The sequence below is a fragment of the Marmota flaviventris genome, chromosome 12, assembly GCF_047511675.1.
Source record: "Marmota flaviventris isolate mMarFla1 chromosome 12, mMarFla1.hap1, whole genome shotgun sequence".
Lineage (NCBI taxonomy): Eukaryota > Metazoa > Chordata > Mammalia > Rodentia > Sciuridae > Marmota > Marmota flaviventris.
The window spans coordinates 103,302,930-103,317,978 of NC_092509.1; the positions used below are offsets into that span (position 1 = coordinate 103,302,930).

At 35.3% G+C, this 15,049-nt stretch overlaps 1 protein-coding gene across 4 annotated transcripts in view; it reads right to left on the reverse strand.

The window, feature by feature from the left end:
* Positions 1-1,511: 1,511 nt before the first annotated feature.
* Positions 1,512-15,049, reverse strand: part of Suco (SUN domain containing ossification factor) — a 69,568-nt gene continuing 56,030 nt past the window's right edge. For all 4 annotated transcript variants that reach the window (XM_071600305.1, XM_071600304.1, XM_027934957.2 and 1 more), the window contains 4 exons: positions 13,615-13,769; positions 13,021-13,112; positions 5,759-5,814; positions 1,512-4,699 (listed from right to left, as the gene is read on the reverse strand). In XM_071600305.1, the coding sequence (XP_071456406.1) occupies positions 4,256-4,699; positions 5,759-5,814; positions 13,021-13,112; positions 13,615-13,769 (747 nt within the window). In that variant the 3' untranslated portion in view covers positions 1,512-4,255. The remainder of the gene's footprint in view (positions 4,700-5,758; positions 5,815-13,020; positions 13,113-13,614; positions 13,770-15,049) is intronic.

Consider the following 15,049-nt stretch of genomic DNA (forward strand, 5'->3'; position numbering starts at 1 on the left):
GAGTTATTAGCTTTAAGGAACAGAAGCAAAAGCAGATCACAGAGACAAAGGCTAGGAGGTGGGAGCTTGTTTGAGGGTCTGGGGTAACATCTAAACTGTATTTAACCAGGGTTTTGCTTTGCTGAGGCTCATCAAAACAAGAGATGGGAAGAAAGTTGAAGGTGTACGAAAGGGAGCAATTTTAAGGGCTGAGCACAGAATTCAAGCTAGATAAGAAGAGGGGTAAGGTCTTCAAGGGAATGAGGAACAGTGCATAAGTGGTATGACCAATGGATTGGAGGCCTTGGTGGGAGGATGGCATTGTTGGAGTTACAGTGTAAGAAAGCACGAGCTAGGAGATAGTAGGAGGTATGAAGGAAGGACCGTGGATATTGGTCATGACCAAATTTGGACATCAGATAAGTGGCCACTTACAGTAAAAAATCATGTAAAATAGACATTGAAATCAAGAATGACAGAAACAGTATTGGAATGAGTGACCCCAAGAATGAGGGTTAGAGAAGAGAGGGGTTCCTTTGCAACAAGGAGCTAGGTGAGATAATTGGTTGCTTTATGATCCAAAGTGAATTATTTTTAGAGAAGCTCAATGGGATTTCAATTTGTCCAATGCCACATCCAGCAAGAGGTAGAGAGCAAAACTCAAAAGTAGGCAGTCTGACTTCTAAGTACATGCTCTTAAATGGTGTCAACAACCACATCCTAGGTAAATGACTTCTTTGAACCATTCTTGGGCTAAAACTTTTGTTTGGATTTTACTATTTAATCTACTTGTCAAAAAAGAAAAACGAAGATTTGGTAGTCCAGAGTATGTGATTTCAAACCAGAAGTGATATCAACTTGTTGCAAACAAATATTCTAGACTAATTTTGAAAGTAATGTTTTAAGTGGTGTATGATGTAGGCTATGAATATATGCCTCAACGGGATGTGGGTTGGGATAAAATCTATGGTGATGTCATCATACCTCATTCAGAAAAGCTGAGCGAAACTGAAATGGTTCAGATGAAACAAGTATGGCCCTTACACAAGGAAAATAAGACAATCAAGAAGCAGTCTACTTTTTGACTGAACCCTGGACCAAAAAAAAAAAAAAAAAAAAAAAAGTGTATAAGGGCTGGCAACTGGGGAAATTTGACTATGGACTGCATATCAGTTATTATATAATTATTAATTTTCTTAGGTGTGATACTGGTATTATGGTCATGTAGATGAAAGTCCTTTTCCTATAAGAAAATACACACTGAAGTATTTAGGGTATTAAGTCATGATGTTCTTTCAACTGGTTCACCCCTAAATGTACACTATATACACAATACATATTTATGTAATATACAGACATATGCACACATTTAGACATACATATATAAAAATACCCATGGAAAACAAAAATGTTAACTGGTGAGTCTGGGTTAAGGTACATGAGTGTTCAAACATTCTATGGATCTGAAATTTCTTAAGGTATGAAACTGGAGAAAAGTATGTGAAGTTTTTAATAACAATCCTTACAAAATGTAGTTTAAAAAGCCATATTACTTTAATATACAGTGATTTTAAGCAGATTTATTCAGCTAGGTTAGCAAATACAAGTTTGTATCTATTTAAAGTTTGTGCCTATGTATTCAAATTAGGCCCACATCTAAAACTGGAAAATTGATAAGCAGCATTAAAAAGGTAGCACAAGAATTAGAGATGCAGAATCCAAAGAGGCTGCTGCTAGGGAGCAGGAATGCTTGGTGGGGGGGGGGGGGCATGAGCAATGGGCAGCAGCAGAGTGAAGAAGTGCTGTTTCTCAGAACACACCTTGTAGAACTAATTCTTTGAATGGTCTGCACGTAGAACCTCTAAAACCCTCCATTAAAAGAACTTTTACTTTGTATCCTTGTCCTTTCTAATCCTTCAGTTTGGGAAATTTAATGTAGTTTTAATGCTTTACCTAACATTGAACTAGAAATAAAATGAGGTTGGCCACTGGGGGACACTGAAAACCCATTAAACACACACACACACACACACACACACACACACACACACACACACAGAGATAACCAGGTTGAGTACTCCTTACAAAAAGCTCAGGGCCAGAAATGATTCAGATATTAGAGATTTTCTGATTCTGGGAATATTTAAATGCTTACTGAGTGGACATCCCTAATCTGAAAATCCCAAAACCAAAAGCTCCAAAAATGGTATAGGGCTCCAAAGTTTTGGATTTTGGTTTAGTGATACTCAACCTGAATAGTTTTGCTTCTTGCCAGATACAAATCTACTAATGGTAAGAATTTTCCAATGTATAACTAATTAGAATAAATAAAAAAGTTTTCACTCAAGTTACTTTTTTCCCCTTCATGTAGTTATATTCTGAGATGAAAAAATAAACCCCAAATTACAAAATTTTCTACTCTATTTAGATATAGAAAAGTTAAAAATTAGTAGTTTGCACCTAATAAAAGCACACACATACATCCTACTGTAGATTCAAAGCTATCATTTTAGGGTTTGAAAAGTAAGACTGGGGCTGTATGGGAACAGATGCTTATGTGAAGAATAATCTGCAGGGGCTGCCACATGAGCAACAGTTAAAGGATGCTATTATAATTAGCTTCAAAAGTGTCAAAACCTTAAATCTATGTTCAGAGCTTAGTAATACATTTGAGCATTTTCTTTCAAAGGATGGAAGAGCCAGTAAAATTAATAAACACAAGTGTTCAGATTTATTTGGAAATTCACAGTTTCTAATGGCACTACAGCTCCGTAGTTACAAACTGAAAGTCCTCTTTCCACAACAGATGGTGTGACTTTCCACTCTGCCTCTGCTCTCATCTGGACCTTTTTTCAAGGGCTTCTTTACAATCTGGCCCTCTTGCTCTGAATGGCTAATTGTGCAGACTGGACAAAAACAATTTAATCTCCTAAAACATACTGTTAACCTAAAGCAGCAACTTAAAGAAACAAAAAAGGCTTTAAATAAGTCACATTACAAACAATACCCCAAGAAAGGTATCAAACAAGTTTAAAAACAGTTATTACTAAAAGTGCTCAATAAGTTATAACTTAAATCTCACAATACAAAAGGTCAATTCTCTCCCTTTCAAAAAGAAACGTGTTCCACTTTCACTTGTTATACAGGCACACACTATGAAATCACTTTATTCAAATACAGTCACTGCCAATTATTTTTTAAAAGAAAAAAACACAAATGAAGACAAACATATTGACGTAACACAAACATATCTCTGCACCTTGTGGCCAATACAAAGCAAATATCAAGGAATCACAATCCCCTAGACTTGACCAGCCAGATTTGTGGGACAAACCCACTGGCAGCTCTGTGTGTGTGCATAGGTGTGTGCACAGACAGTGACCATGCCTAAATGCACTTGAATTCAGCTGCCAAATCTGCAGTTTCTCATATATTTGTACAAATGGAAAACAGTGATGTGAAAGTTTGGAGGATTAGTGTTATTGTAATATCTAATGAAATCTTCACAAGTAGTTGTGTTTAAAGTCAAATTTATAAAAACATTTGCAAATACTAGTCGTTTGCATGAAAAGAACTTGTTGCTTTTTTCCCCCCTCATTGAGTTTAGTAACTATGGAAAAAGTAATCCAGTCCAAATAAGATAAATGAAAATAACGTCAAGAGCATCACTATTTACCTAAAAGAACAGACTTAAAGTTCCAGCAAGTGTTTATTTCCAGTGAGTTTGCACAACAGACCTAGCTGGCAAGTCTTTAGGCTCTTCACACTGTCTGACCCACCCTGCTGAGCTTCAGGCACAGACCACCCCAAAACCTTGTAGTGTTTGCAGCTTCAAAAACCTAAAAAGTTATAAAAGAAATCAAATGACAGAAAAAGTTCTCCCTCCTCTTCCAGTGGCATTATAAATAGACAAAAGGCACATAAATATGGGGGAAGGTGCAAGAAATAGGAACAAAGCTAGAGGAAGAGGTTTAGGCTTTCATTCCTATCCCACCCAAGGAACTGGGCTTCCAAATTAATTTGTCCCAGTAATTAATCTGTGAAAAAACATCTTTATAAAATGTTTACCATTGTCCTTGTAGGAAGCGATCAGCCTTGTAAAACTGTAGCTCATTAACGAAGATTGACACAATCCCATCTATTTTTTAAAAAGGCAGAAACCATAATTTCTGAATACTTTTCCCAATGTTTCCTCCCCCCAACCCTTCAAATACCACAGACTGTTCTTCAAAGAACAACAACAAAAAAAGTCTTCAGTATGAAAAGTTTGATTAATTTAGATATGTCCCGAAACTGCTGTAACCCCAAATGTTCCCACGGCGAGCTCCTTGTTTCCTTTGATTATGTCGTGTAGGCTGGGCAATGATCCTGACTTAGTCTGTATGAGAGTCTTTATCAATTTCCCTTGGTCTTGGACTTTAGACCGCCTTCGTTTTAAAGCCCTCTTCTCAGTTTTTGTCTTTTGGGACTGTCCATTGCACAGACTTGTACAAGCTGAAATGCCACAAAAATAGGACTCTTCTGACTGTGATGAAGTTTCTGAGCTTCCCTCAGAGGGAGGGCCCTTATAAGAAGAGTGATAAACTTCTCCCATATTAGAAAAATCTCTCTGGTTCGTAAAAGGCCTTCTTCCTTTTATGTCTCCATTGGCTATAGGGTGCAATGGATCTGCAGGTTTTATGGTCTCAATTTTTTCAGTTTTATACTTGCAGCGTTTCTTCTATAACACAAATGAAAGGATAGGAATTAGACCGCCAACAGTTACCTTATTAAACACTAGAAGAGCAAGCTAATGGAGGAAAGTGCCACCACCTGGTGAAAAGTAAAACAGTATTTTTTATGCACACACACACGTTGTGTATAGATACTATCATTACCTTCCCATTTTATAAATACTACTCAATCAAAAAATTTTAATTGCTTATCTGCCACCGGTGAATACAGATTTAGGGAGTGACAACTAACATCTGAATATCTACTATGTGCCAGATATTTCACATATATCTTACTTACTTGTTTATTCTTGGTTCCTAAATGAGAAAACCCAGGTTCAGAGATTTGACTCCTGCCCAAGTTACACAGTGATGCCTAAGCTGGAATTGAATCTTAAGCTATTTGATTCTAAAACCCAAGTTCTTTCACCCAGAGCCAATACTGCCAACCAAAATGAATAGATTTTCTAATCAAAAAATTCTAAATGCATTCTGAGTTTTGCCACCTATCTAAAGGGTCATTGAGAAATCAAAACCTCTTCAGTTTTGTTTTCTCAGAAGATGGGGATATTGGTCTGGGCACATAGCTCCATGGTAGTGCTTACTTAGCATGCTCAAGGCCCTGAGTTCAACCCAGGTTCAACCCAGTGGTATTACCAGCGTCAACTTTAAGCTGATGTGAGGATGAAGGCACAGTGACACAATGTGCCTGACAAGCCTCCAATGCTCAGGAAACAATGACCACACAGGGAGTAGCCAACTTTTCCTGTAAAGTTTTAAGCTTTGCAAGACTCATACCATCACTCTTGCATATTCTTTTTTTATTTTATAGTCCTTTAAAAATAAGAAAATGCTTCTTGGCTCCCCACTTCAGGCCACAATGGCCTGAAGCACATTCAAACCATAGATAGTTTGCTGACCTCTGTAAACATTTATTTACACTATTACCATAAATGAAAATAAACAGTAAGTTAGGGACCACCTAAAGGCTATGTTAAACCTTTCAATCTATTTCTTCATTTACTATCACAAAAATCATCAATAAACTTCAAAAGAAACAATATTACCTTTTTTTCTGGAGAGAACTTGAGGGGCTCTACAATGTACAAATCATTTGGGTCCACTATAAGTAAGAAAAGAAAAGCAGTTATGAAATTAAAAAGTGGGTCATGCTATGATTAAACCCTAAAAAATATATCATTCCTTAGTGATTACTTTATTAAAAAGAACCAGTGGATTTATATTTAAACCAGGCTAACTATATATTTATGCATTTAAAAAGTCAAAAGAAGCAAGGTAGGAGAAGGTATCATTCTTATTATGGATGTGGTCAAAGTTATTTGAAGGTAACAGCCTTCAAATTAAGTTTTTAATTAATAACTGGCTATCAATCAGCAAAGAAAGGATACTTCTCTGGGGCCAGCCCCTCTTACCTGATAAAAAATATAACATAAGTGGTAAGCTAATACCAAACCAACAGAATGTTTTAAATTTTCCTGAAAAGACTAAACTATACTATGTCACAAAGGTGGGTTAAAAATGTGCAACAAGCATTGTGATCATGTATAGAAGCTAGTTAGAGGAACCTATATACAAAAAGAGATTCAAGAAATATTGTTCTAATTATCACTATGATTAAAACTATTAACTCCAAAATCTAACAGCTTGAACATGCATCACATATATATATATATGAATATGTGAGTGTGTGTGTGTGTGTGTGTGTGTGTGTATCTCCAAGCAATGGATAAACACTTCTAAGTTTATAGTAAATAAATTAGATCTAACTTTTAGATTGAAGTTTCTAAAATTTCATTATTCAAAGCACATTCAAGTTACTCTTAATTCACCTCTATAGTGATAAGCATACATATAAGGTAAGTCCTATTCAATCAGTTAAACCAATTTAGGACCTGACAGAGACAACTAATTTATAAGAAACAAATTCACTGTAAATCTTCTACTGATTGATGTCTAATAATGGTCATTATATATTCCTAAGATCAAACTCTCCACTGAATGCAAGTAAATATGACGGGCAAAACAAACAAACAAAACCACTAAAAGCAATGAATAGCTGCCAAGACAGTAAATACTACCTCTGGGCCAAAAGTAAAGGAAAACTAAGGGCCCAGATAGCCAAGTGGAATACAAGTCATTTTTGTCCTGAGGGCATTTGCCAATACACAAATACATGAACTTTGGTTCTGATGGTATCACAAACAAATGGAACAGAAATCGGATCCCTGGGCCAAATGGAAGTAGTAGTCATGGGGTACTCTCTCCTACTGAGTAGTAAGGTGGGAATAAAAAGGACCATATCTTCAGTTAAAGAATGAATTTGCAGTTTGGATGGGAAGTTCTCAATACCTGGTAGCCCAACAAACTTCAAGCCATGAATATAAAGCAAATACAAACACGTTACCTCTTAAATTAGCCTGACAAATCATTTTTCAAATTGGAGTAGCACACCAAAGACAACCAAATTCATGAACACATGTGATCAAGAGCCTACAAAGACAATTTAATGAACAGATTCTCAAATATTTAATGTTAGAATTGGCACAAACAGATGGTAAAGAAGCTTATGCTTACTATATTTAAATTAAAAAAGCCTGAAAACATCCACTGGAAATATAAAAGAAGAAAAAAAACTAAGATATTTTTAATGAAGCACTAAAAGAACTCCTAGAAAAATGAAAATGTAGTAACAGAAATTAAAAATTCAATGAATGAATGTAATAACAGACTAGATACAACTAAAGATTGTGTGGCCTGCAGGACAGATCAGGAAAAGAAAACAAAAGACAAGTAAAAACAAAATCCAGCTAGAAAGGCAAAAAGATGGAAAGTTTACATGACAAGACAAGATGTGGGGAGAAGTGCTAATACATTTGATTAAAAATCTGAGGAGAAAAGAGAATGGGATAGACATAATATTTGGGGGCGGGAGGATGACTGAGAACTTCCCAGTACTGATAAAGGACAACAGTTCAGAGAAACAAAGAGCCCACTAAGTCTCAAATACGATTAAAGGGGAAAAATGGAGATTAGTATTTCAGAGGTTTAAGGGGGAAATGATGATAAATGGAAGACCTTAGGGAAAAAGGAGTGAAGTCCAAAGAACTTAGTATGTAAATTTAAATAAATATTAAATGTAAAGCGCACCCAAAACAATGGAATTAAAATACACAAAACAAACATAAATCAAGCTGGAGAAAAGTAAGTTTTACAATCTTTGTACTTCAGAATGAGGTAAAGATATTAATTATAGACTTTGGTATCTGTCATTTCTAGGGTAATCAATAAAGAACAAAAACTACAATTTCCAACCTAATGGCAGAAAAAGGGAAACAGCCTGCTTCTTTCTCAACACGATACCATAATGAAGGAAGAAGGGGGAGCGGAAAGAACAGGAAACAGACAAAAAGGGGAGCACCTCCATACTAATGCATTCTCATGTTTAGAATAAATGAACAGATTCTTGAAATTTGTAATTTAAAATGATGAGGAAAAACCTCACTCCTATACACTGAGCTAAAGGTCCAAAACTCTTCTTACAAAGAAAATTCTATCTTCTCCAAAAAAAGAGAGAAAATTCTAGAACCACATAACTTTACTGATTCAAAAAGAAATACTTTTAATCTTAAACTCTTTCTGAGAATAGTCTTACCCATCTAATGTTTACAAGCCTTACATACCAAAACCACACACTTTAAATACATATCAAAAGAAAGCAAGAATAAATTTCAGACAGACCAGACTTTTTAAAAAATAATGTTTTTAGTTGTCAATAGACCTTTATTTAATTAATTTACTTACATATTGTATGTGGTGCTGAAGATTGAACCCAGTGCCTCACAATGCTAGGCAAGTGCTCTATCACTAAGCTACAGTCCCAGCGCCTAGAGCAGACTTTAGATAAAAGTAATGCATTCTTTCTCAGGAATAAAGAAGAGCATTACATAATGATAAAGGGGTCAAAATTCTAAGAGAGAAAGATCCTTTGTGTGTATGCACTTAATGACAGTATCAAAAGACGTGAGGCAAAAATGGTAGAAATGCAAAGATAAATGAAGAAATCCACTATTATAGAGAGACAGAGAGACTTTACACCACACCTTTATCAGAAATAGATCTGGCAGACATAAATTTAGTAAGGACATAATGGAACTCAACTGCACCAAAATCTTTTATTTCTACCTACCTGCAAAGCACATATAGCTACAGATACCAACAGAGATGTACTGTTCCTTCCCAAAGTAATCTGTAGAGTCAAAGTAACCTTAACCAAAAGCTTAATACTGTCTTTTTAATGAAAACAATCGGTGATTCCCACCCCCACCCCCCCACCCCCGCCCTGGGGATTGAACTTAGGGGCCTTCAAACACTGAGCTACAACCCCAGCCCTTTTTTGTTTTTTATTTAGAGACAGGTTCTCGATAAGTTGCTGAGGCTGGCTTTGAACTCATGATCCTCCTGCCTCAGCATCTGGAGCTATTAGGATGACAGGCATGTGCCACTGTGCCTGGCTTAAATGGTGATTCTAAATTTCATGGAAATTCAGAGAGCCATTAATGGCCAAGAAACCTGAGCTAACTGAATTCCATGTAAAATTGGTACCACTACACCAAACACAAAATATCAATTTCAGGCAAATTAAAGATCTAAAAATCAAAGATAAATATTTAGAACCTTAAGACTACCATCCATAAACGTGAAGTTAAAAAAAAAAGTTTAAGAGATAAAGAAGTTAGTACCATAAGGTAAAAAAATTCAGATTTGATTATAATAAAACTTTAAGAGCTTCCCTGTCTCATTTAATATAACAAGAGTTAAAAAAAAAAATAAGTGGCACATGCTTGTAATCCCAGCTACTTGGGTGGATGAGGCAAAAGTATCACAAGTTTGAGGCCAGCAATTTAGGCCCTGTCTCAAAATCCAAACCAAGGTAGGGCGGGAACAAGATAAGTCTCAGAGTAAAATATGATACCTACTACATATCTGACTGACCAACACAGAGAATCCAAATCCTAAAAATAAATAAAAGCCAGTCAGAAAAAGGCAAACAATCCAGTAAAAGAATTGGTAAAAATTTTAAAAGACCCAAGAAAACCAAATAATCAAAAGGCTTAAGATGCTCAATTTCTTCAGTGATCAGGTAAATACAAATTACAACTGCAATGAAGTTAACAAACACTTTAAAACTTAACAATTTCAAGTGTTAGTAAGAATGTAAAACAACAAAAATTCTCAGTACTGGTAAAAGCATAATCTAATAGGATCACTTTGGAAAAATTTGCCATTATCTCATAATTTGCCAAGAAACATACAGTACAACCCACAATTTTATATCTATGTAGTATTCCTAGGGAAACTCAAGTCACTGCATTTTTTTTTTCTGGGTCAGAAAACACACTCAGGCTTTATTTAATATAGTTGTTAACATATGTGTCTGCCTGATACCCTTTCTCCTCCTCCTTTTTTTACATGAGCTCTCTTCTTCTTCTTATTATTTTTTAACCCAGTGCCTCACAATGCTAGGCAAGCGCTCTATCACTAAACCACAGTCCCAGCACCTAGAATCTATGTAGTATTCCTAGGGAAACTCAAGCAACTGCATTCTTTTTTTTTTTTTTTCCCCTGGGTCAGAACACATTCTCAGGCTTAATATAGGTTAACATTTGTGTCTGCCTGATACCCTTTCTCCTCCTCTTTTTATTTTATTTTTCCCACAAGCTCTCTTATTATTTTGACCCAGTAACTCACAATGCTAGGCAAGTGCTCTATCACTAAGCCATAGTCCCAGCGCCTAGAGCAGACTTTAGATAAAGGTGTATTAAGAATTGTAAAGCAACTTCATTCTAATATGCAAACATAGAAAGGTTTATAGCAGCATTATCTATAATAGCCCAAACCATACAAAATAGTAGAATGGATACCCTGTGATTTAATCAGTTACTGAAATACTAAATAACACCGGAAATGGAATGTAATCATATATGAACTGTACAAATACAATGTAGAATGAAGGGGACCCCCCCCCAAAAAAAGTACACTTGATATAACTCCATTTATCAAAAGTGCTAGGGCTGGGGACATAGCTCAGTGGCAGAGTGCTTTCTTAGACAATTTGAGGCCTTGGACTTGATCCCCAGTAGTGGAAGAAAAAAAAGCAAAAACCTCAAAGCCAGGCAAAGATCAAATTAATTGTTGAGGAATCCAAATGCTGATGATAAAGCTATTAAGAAAATGAAAAATATGATTATTTCAAAAGTCAAGAAACTAGTTACCTCTGGGAGAAGGAATCTCAAGGATGCTAGCTAGCTATGTGCTATTTCTTGATCAGGGTAATAGTCACACTTTATAATGTTCACTTTATAATCATTCAATGCGTTGTACATGTTAGTTTTACAAACTTTTATGTATTTCTCATACTTCCCAATAAAAATGTGGTTTGAAATAAAAATAACTTTGGTTGCTAAGGCTGGGTCAACAAAAGAAATAGTTAAATATCAAAGTGTTGGGGCTGGGGCTATGGCTCAGTGGTAGAGCACTTGCCTAGCACAGGTGAGGCACTGGGCTCAATCCTCATCACCACATAAAAAATACATAAAATAAAGTTATAAAAAATATATTTTTTAAAAATCAAAAATATAAATTTGAGGAAGACAAAAGAAGGACACTAAAAGGTTTCATTCAAACAGGTGAAGTAATATGTGAATTAACTAGTTAATAGCAGATTCAGGATTAAAGTCAATCTCCTACCTACTGGATTCAACTTTTTTTAAGCCAAGATAACATCATTGCTTAAAATAGAAGTAATTCTATTATCAGAAGCAAAGGCTCCTCTATTTGGCTTTAAGAATTAGACACACACACAGAAAAAAAAAAAAAGCCAGAGTTTCACTTAAGACTTTACAAAAAAGGAAAATAGCACACTATATTTCCTAACTGCATGAATACACCTAAAATTTGCATAAATTCCCACCAGAATGGCTACAAGACACAAAATACTAAACATTTACTGGAATGTGGAACAAGGGGACTGGCAGACGGAAGGAAAAATTCACAAAGCACTCTGGAAGACCGTGGAAGTATTTACTAAAGCTGAAAACATGCACACCCTGCTTCCCACCACTCCATTTCCATGCATATATACAGCAGAAATGCACACATGTGTTTGCCAAAAGAGAGCTCAAAATGTAAATGAAAAATGTGTGGTCAATTTGTATAATAGAAAACCTCACAGCAATGAGAATAAACAACTATACTCAATGGCACAGTGGAGCAAATACTAGAAGTCAAATACTAGCTACCTAGGGAGGAAAAACACAAAGAAGGTTTTGAGGTGCTGAATAATGCTCTGCCTCTTAATCTCATATAATTTACACAACACAAGTGTGTTGAGTTTGTGAAAATAGATTAAGCTTTACACATGATTATACCTTATATACTTAAAAAAAAAATAAAAAAGACATATTAACCAAAAGAAAAAAAGGTGGGGAGGAGAGGGAAGCAAGCATGAAGAAAAAAGAGATTTACTGGCCCTAAGTAAATACACACATAATAGTTAAGCCTGGAAAGCTTTATCATAATAATAAACTAATAAAGCTCATGAATGAGTACTTGAACAAGTCAATCAACTAAAACATGCTGCTCAGTTACTAAAATCCTAACGAGAGGCAGAACAGCCAATGATTAAGAAAGCACTCCTAACTGTAATATATAATTAATTGGTTATTTTAATATTGGTATGAAGACAAGTTTCTAAGTTTCTTAATAAGCACTAATTATGAAGTAATAAAACAGGAAAACAGCCACTCAATATGCATCCATTCACTTAAATATAAGTATTTACTGAATGTTAGATAGAACCCAATTATAGACTCAGGCTATAAAGACAAGAGATCAGCTTTTCTTTTAGAAAGTGCCTCGTAGTCCTAAACTAGAGACAAAAGGGGTCCTACCTGTACAGGAAGAGAGGCAGATAAGCACAGGATGCTATGGGAGCACATTCTGGTTTCCATATCTGTTGAACTTTCTCAAACATCCCTTTCTAAAAAGAAATACTTCTAAACAGGAGCATGTGCAAACAAAACTACCAGTTGCTAATTAAATAAACCAGGCCCCCCCTCCCCACCCTTTGGGTTTTTAAAGAACAAAGAGATATGTGAAAGTGATAAAGTGGTTTTGACACAGCACAAACACAAAGGTTACTTGTATTCATTTTTGGTTGCAGGTGGTCATGAACACACTGACATTATATATGCCAGAAGCAGCTAGTCTCATATTTACATATACATATTACATAGTCACAACAATCTACCTTCTTTGCCAGTTAACTGTAAAGACTTGGATCTGATGAGTGGAAATGAAGTTCTTCTTTTCAAATTCATATCATCGTAGGAAGAGAAACACCTAACACATTAAGAAAAATTAATATTGGGCACAATGAGTACACTACAGACATAATTTTCTTTGTATTTGAGGTTAAATAGAAGCTACTGAGAACTGCACATACTACATGGGACTAAGTCTAAATTAATATACCAATTATTGCTTAGGTTAAAAAATTCTTGTCTAAAAGTTATTATATTAAAAAAAATAGTAAAGTTTAAAAAAAAGTTATTATATTGAAATATCTATTCTCCTCCTCCTTTGAATTCCATATCTGAGCACCCTTCTCAACCAAAATATTTCAAGGGTTTTATGCATTTACTATTAGTGTTTTCCTCCATTATAAGTCTATAAAGCTATCCAGGCACAGGACCATCTCAATGCCCTCAATGAGGTTTTCAACATTTTGGTTTTACATAATCATATGGAGAAAGAAATTACCTTAGGGTCCCTTCATTTGCTGAAAATTTTTCAAAAATATAAAAAATACAATGAAAATTGTGAAATATAATGCTGGTATTACCTTTTAGGGCTTGGATATTGATTACTTTTAGGAAGTTTTGACATATAATCTCCATCAAATTGAGAAGTGTTTCGACAACGTTGCATACAAAGCATCAGTCCCAATACAACACAGAGAACCAAAGATATGACAAGATAGCTTTGTCGATCTGAAACCTGAGATGAGAAGAGGGTTAAAGAATAATAATTATAATAATAAATCATATTATGAAAAATATAGTGTAAAACTCAAAGAAGAAATCATTTGTTTTTCAATGTGCTTCCAAACTATGAATGCAGGGTGTTCTCTGAAAATGAACTATTAAAATAATGGTTGTTTGTTTTCTGCTTTCTCCCCATCCAATTCTTTGTCTGAAAACCGTAAACTTAGGGAATAGTTTTAAAAACAGTACAATGAAAGTATTATGTCTTTCATCTGTGTTCAACTATCATTAACATTTTGTTACAATTGGTTTATCCTTTCATTTGCACTACCTCTTTCTCAGGGAAGCGGGGGGACCAACCAACATGTGTGTGTTTGTTTGTTTGTTTTTTTAATCCAGTCTTTCCCATCATATAAAACAGAATCACTAGTCATCCAGGTATTTAAGCCCAAAACCTGGAGATCATCCTTAGTTCCTTGTCCCCACATATCAATATTTTAGCAAGGTTTATTACTTTTCCACATCTTAAATATACCCTGAATTCACACTCTTCTCTACTTCAAGACAACATTACCTCACTCAAATTACTGTAACTAGCTCTTAACTGGTTTCCTTCCTGTTCTGCCCTTGCTGTTCCTCAATGGGCAATTCTCCATACTGCAACAAGTGGGGAGTTTCTTCCACATGTCAAACAATAATCCATACCATTTCTTTACTTACCATTTTCCAATGAATTGCAATGATAAGAATAAATTTCAAACTCTAACTTACCTACAAGTCTCACACAACCAACAAGCAGGTTCCTGCCAACATCCTGAATCCATTTCTTAGCCTCACTTTTCTCACACTGCTCCAGCCACCAGCTTTCTTTCTGACCTCAAATACATCACACACTGTTTATAATAATAAACCATATTATGGGTTCTTTGCCCTAGTTCTACTAGTACAGACTGCTAAATATTTTGAGCTCTCAGTTCTAAGGCCACTTTCTTAGATAAGACTTCCAAGAACAGCCTAGCTAAAACAGCATGCTCTGTAACTATCACCACCCTACACGCCTACATTTCATTCTTTTCACAGCCCCCATCACAGAGATTTATCATCTGTTCACATATTTACCATTTGTATTCTACTCCTTCACCAGAAAGTAAACCCTGTGAGGCCAGGAAGTACTGCACCAACACAGCACTGTGCAGCTAATGCTGTTTACATACATTGATCATTCAATAAATAGTTGTTAAATCAACCAAGTTTCTGCTTTATTGAACAACTTTATAAACCTTTTTGAATTGA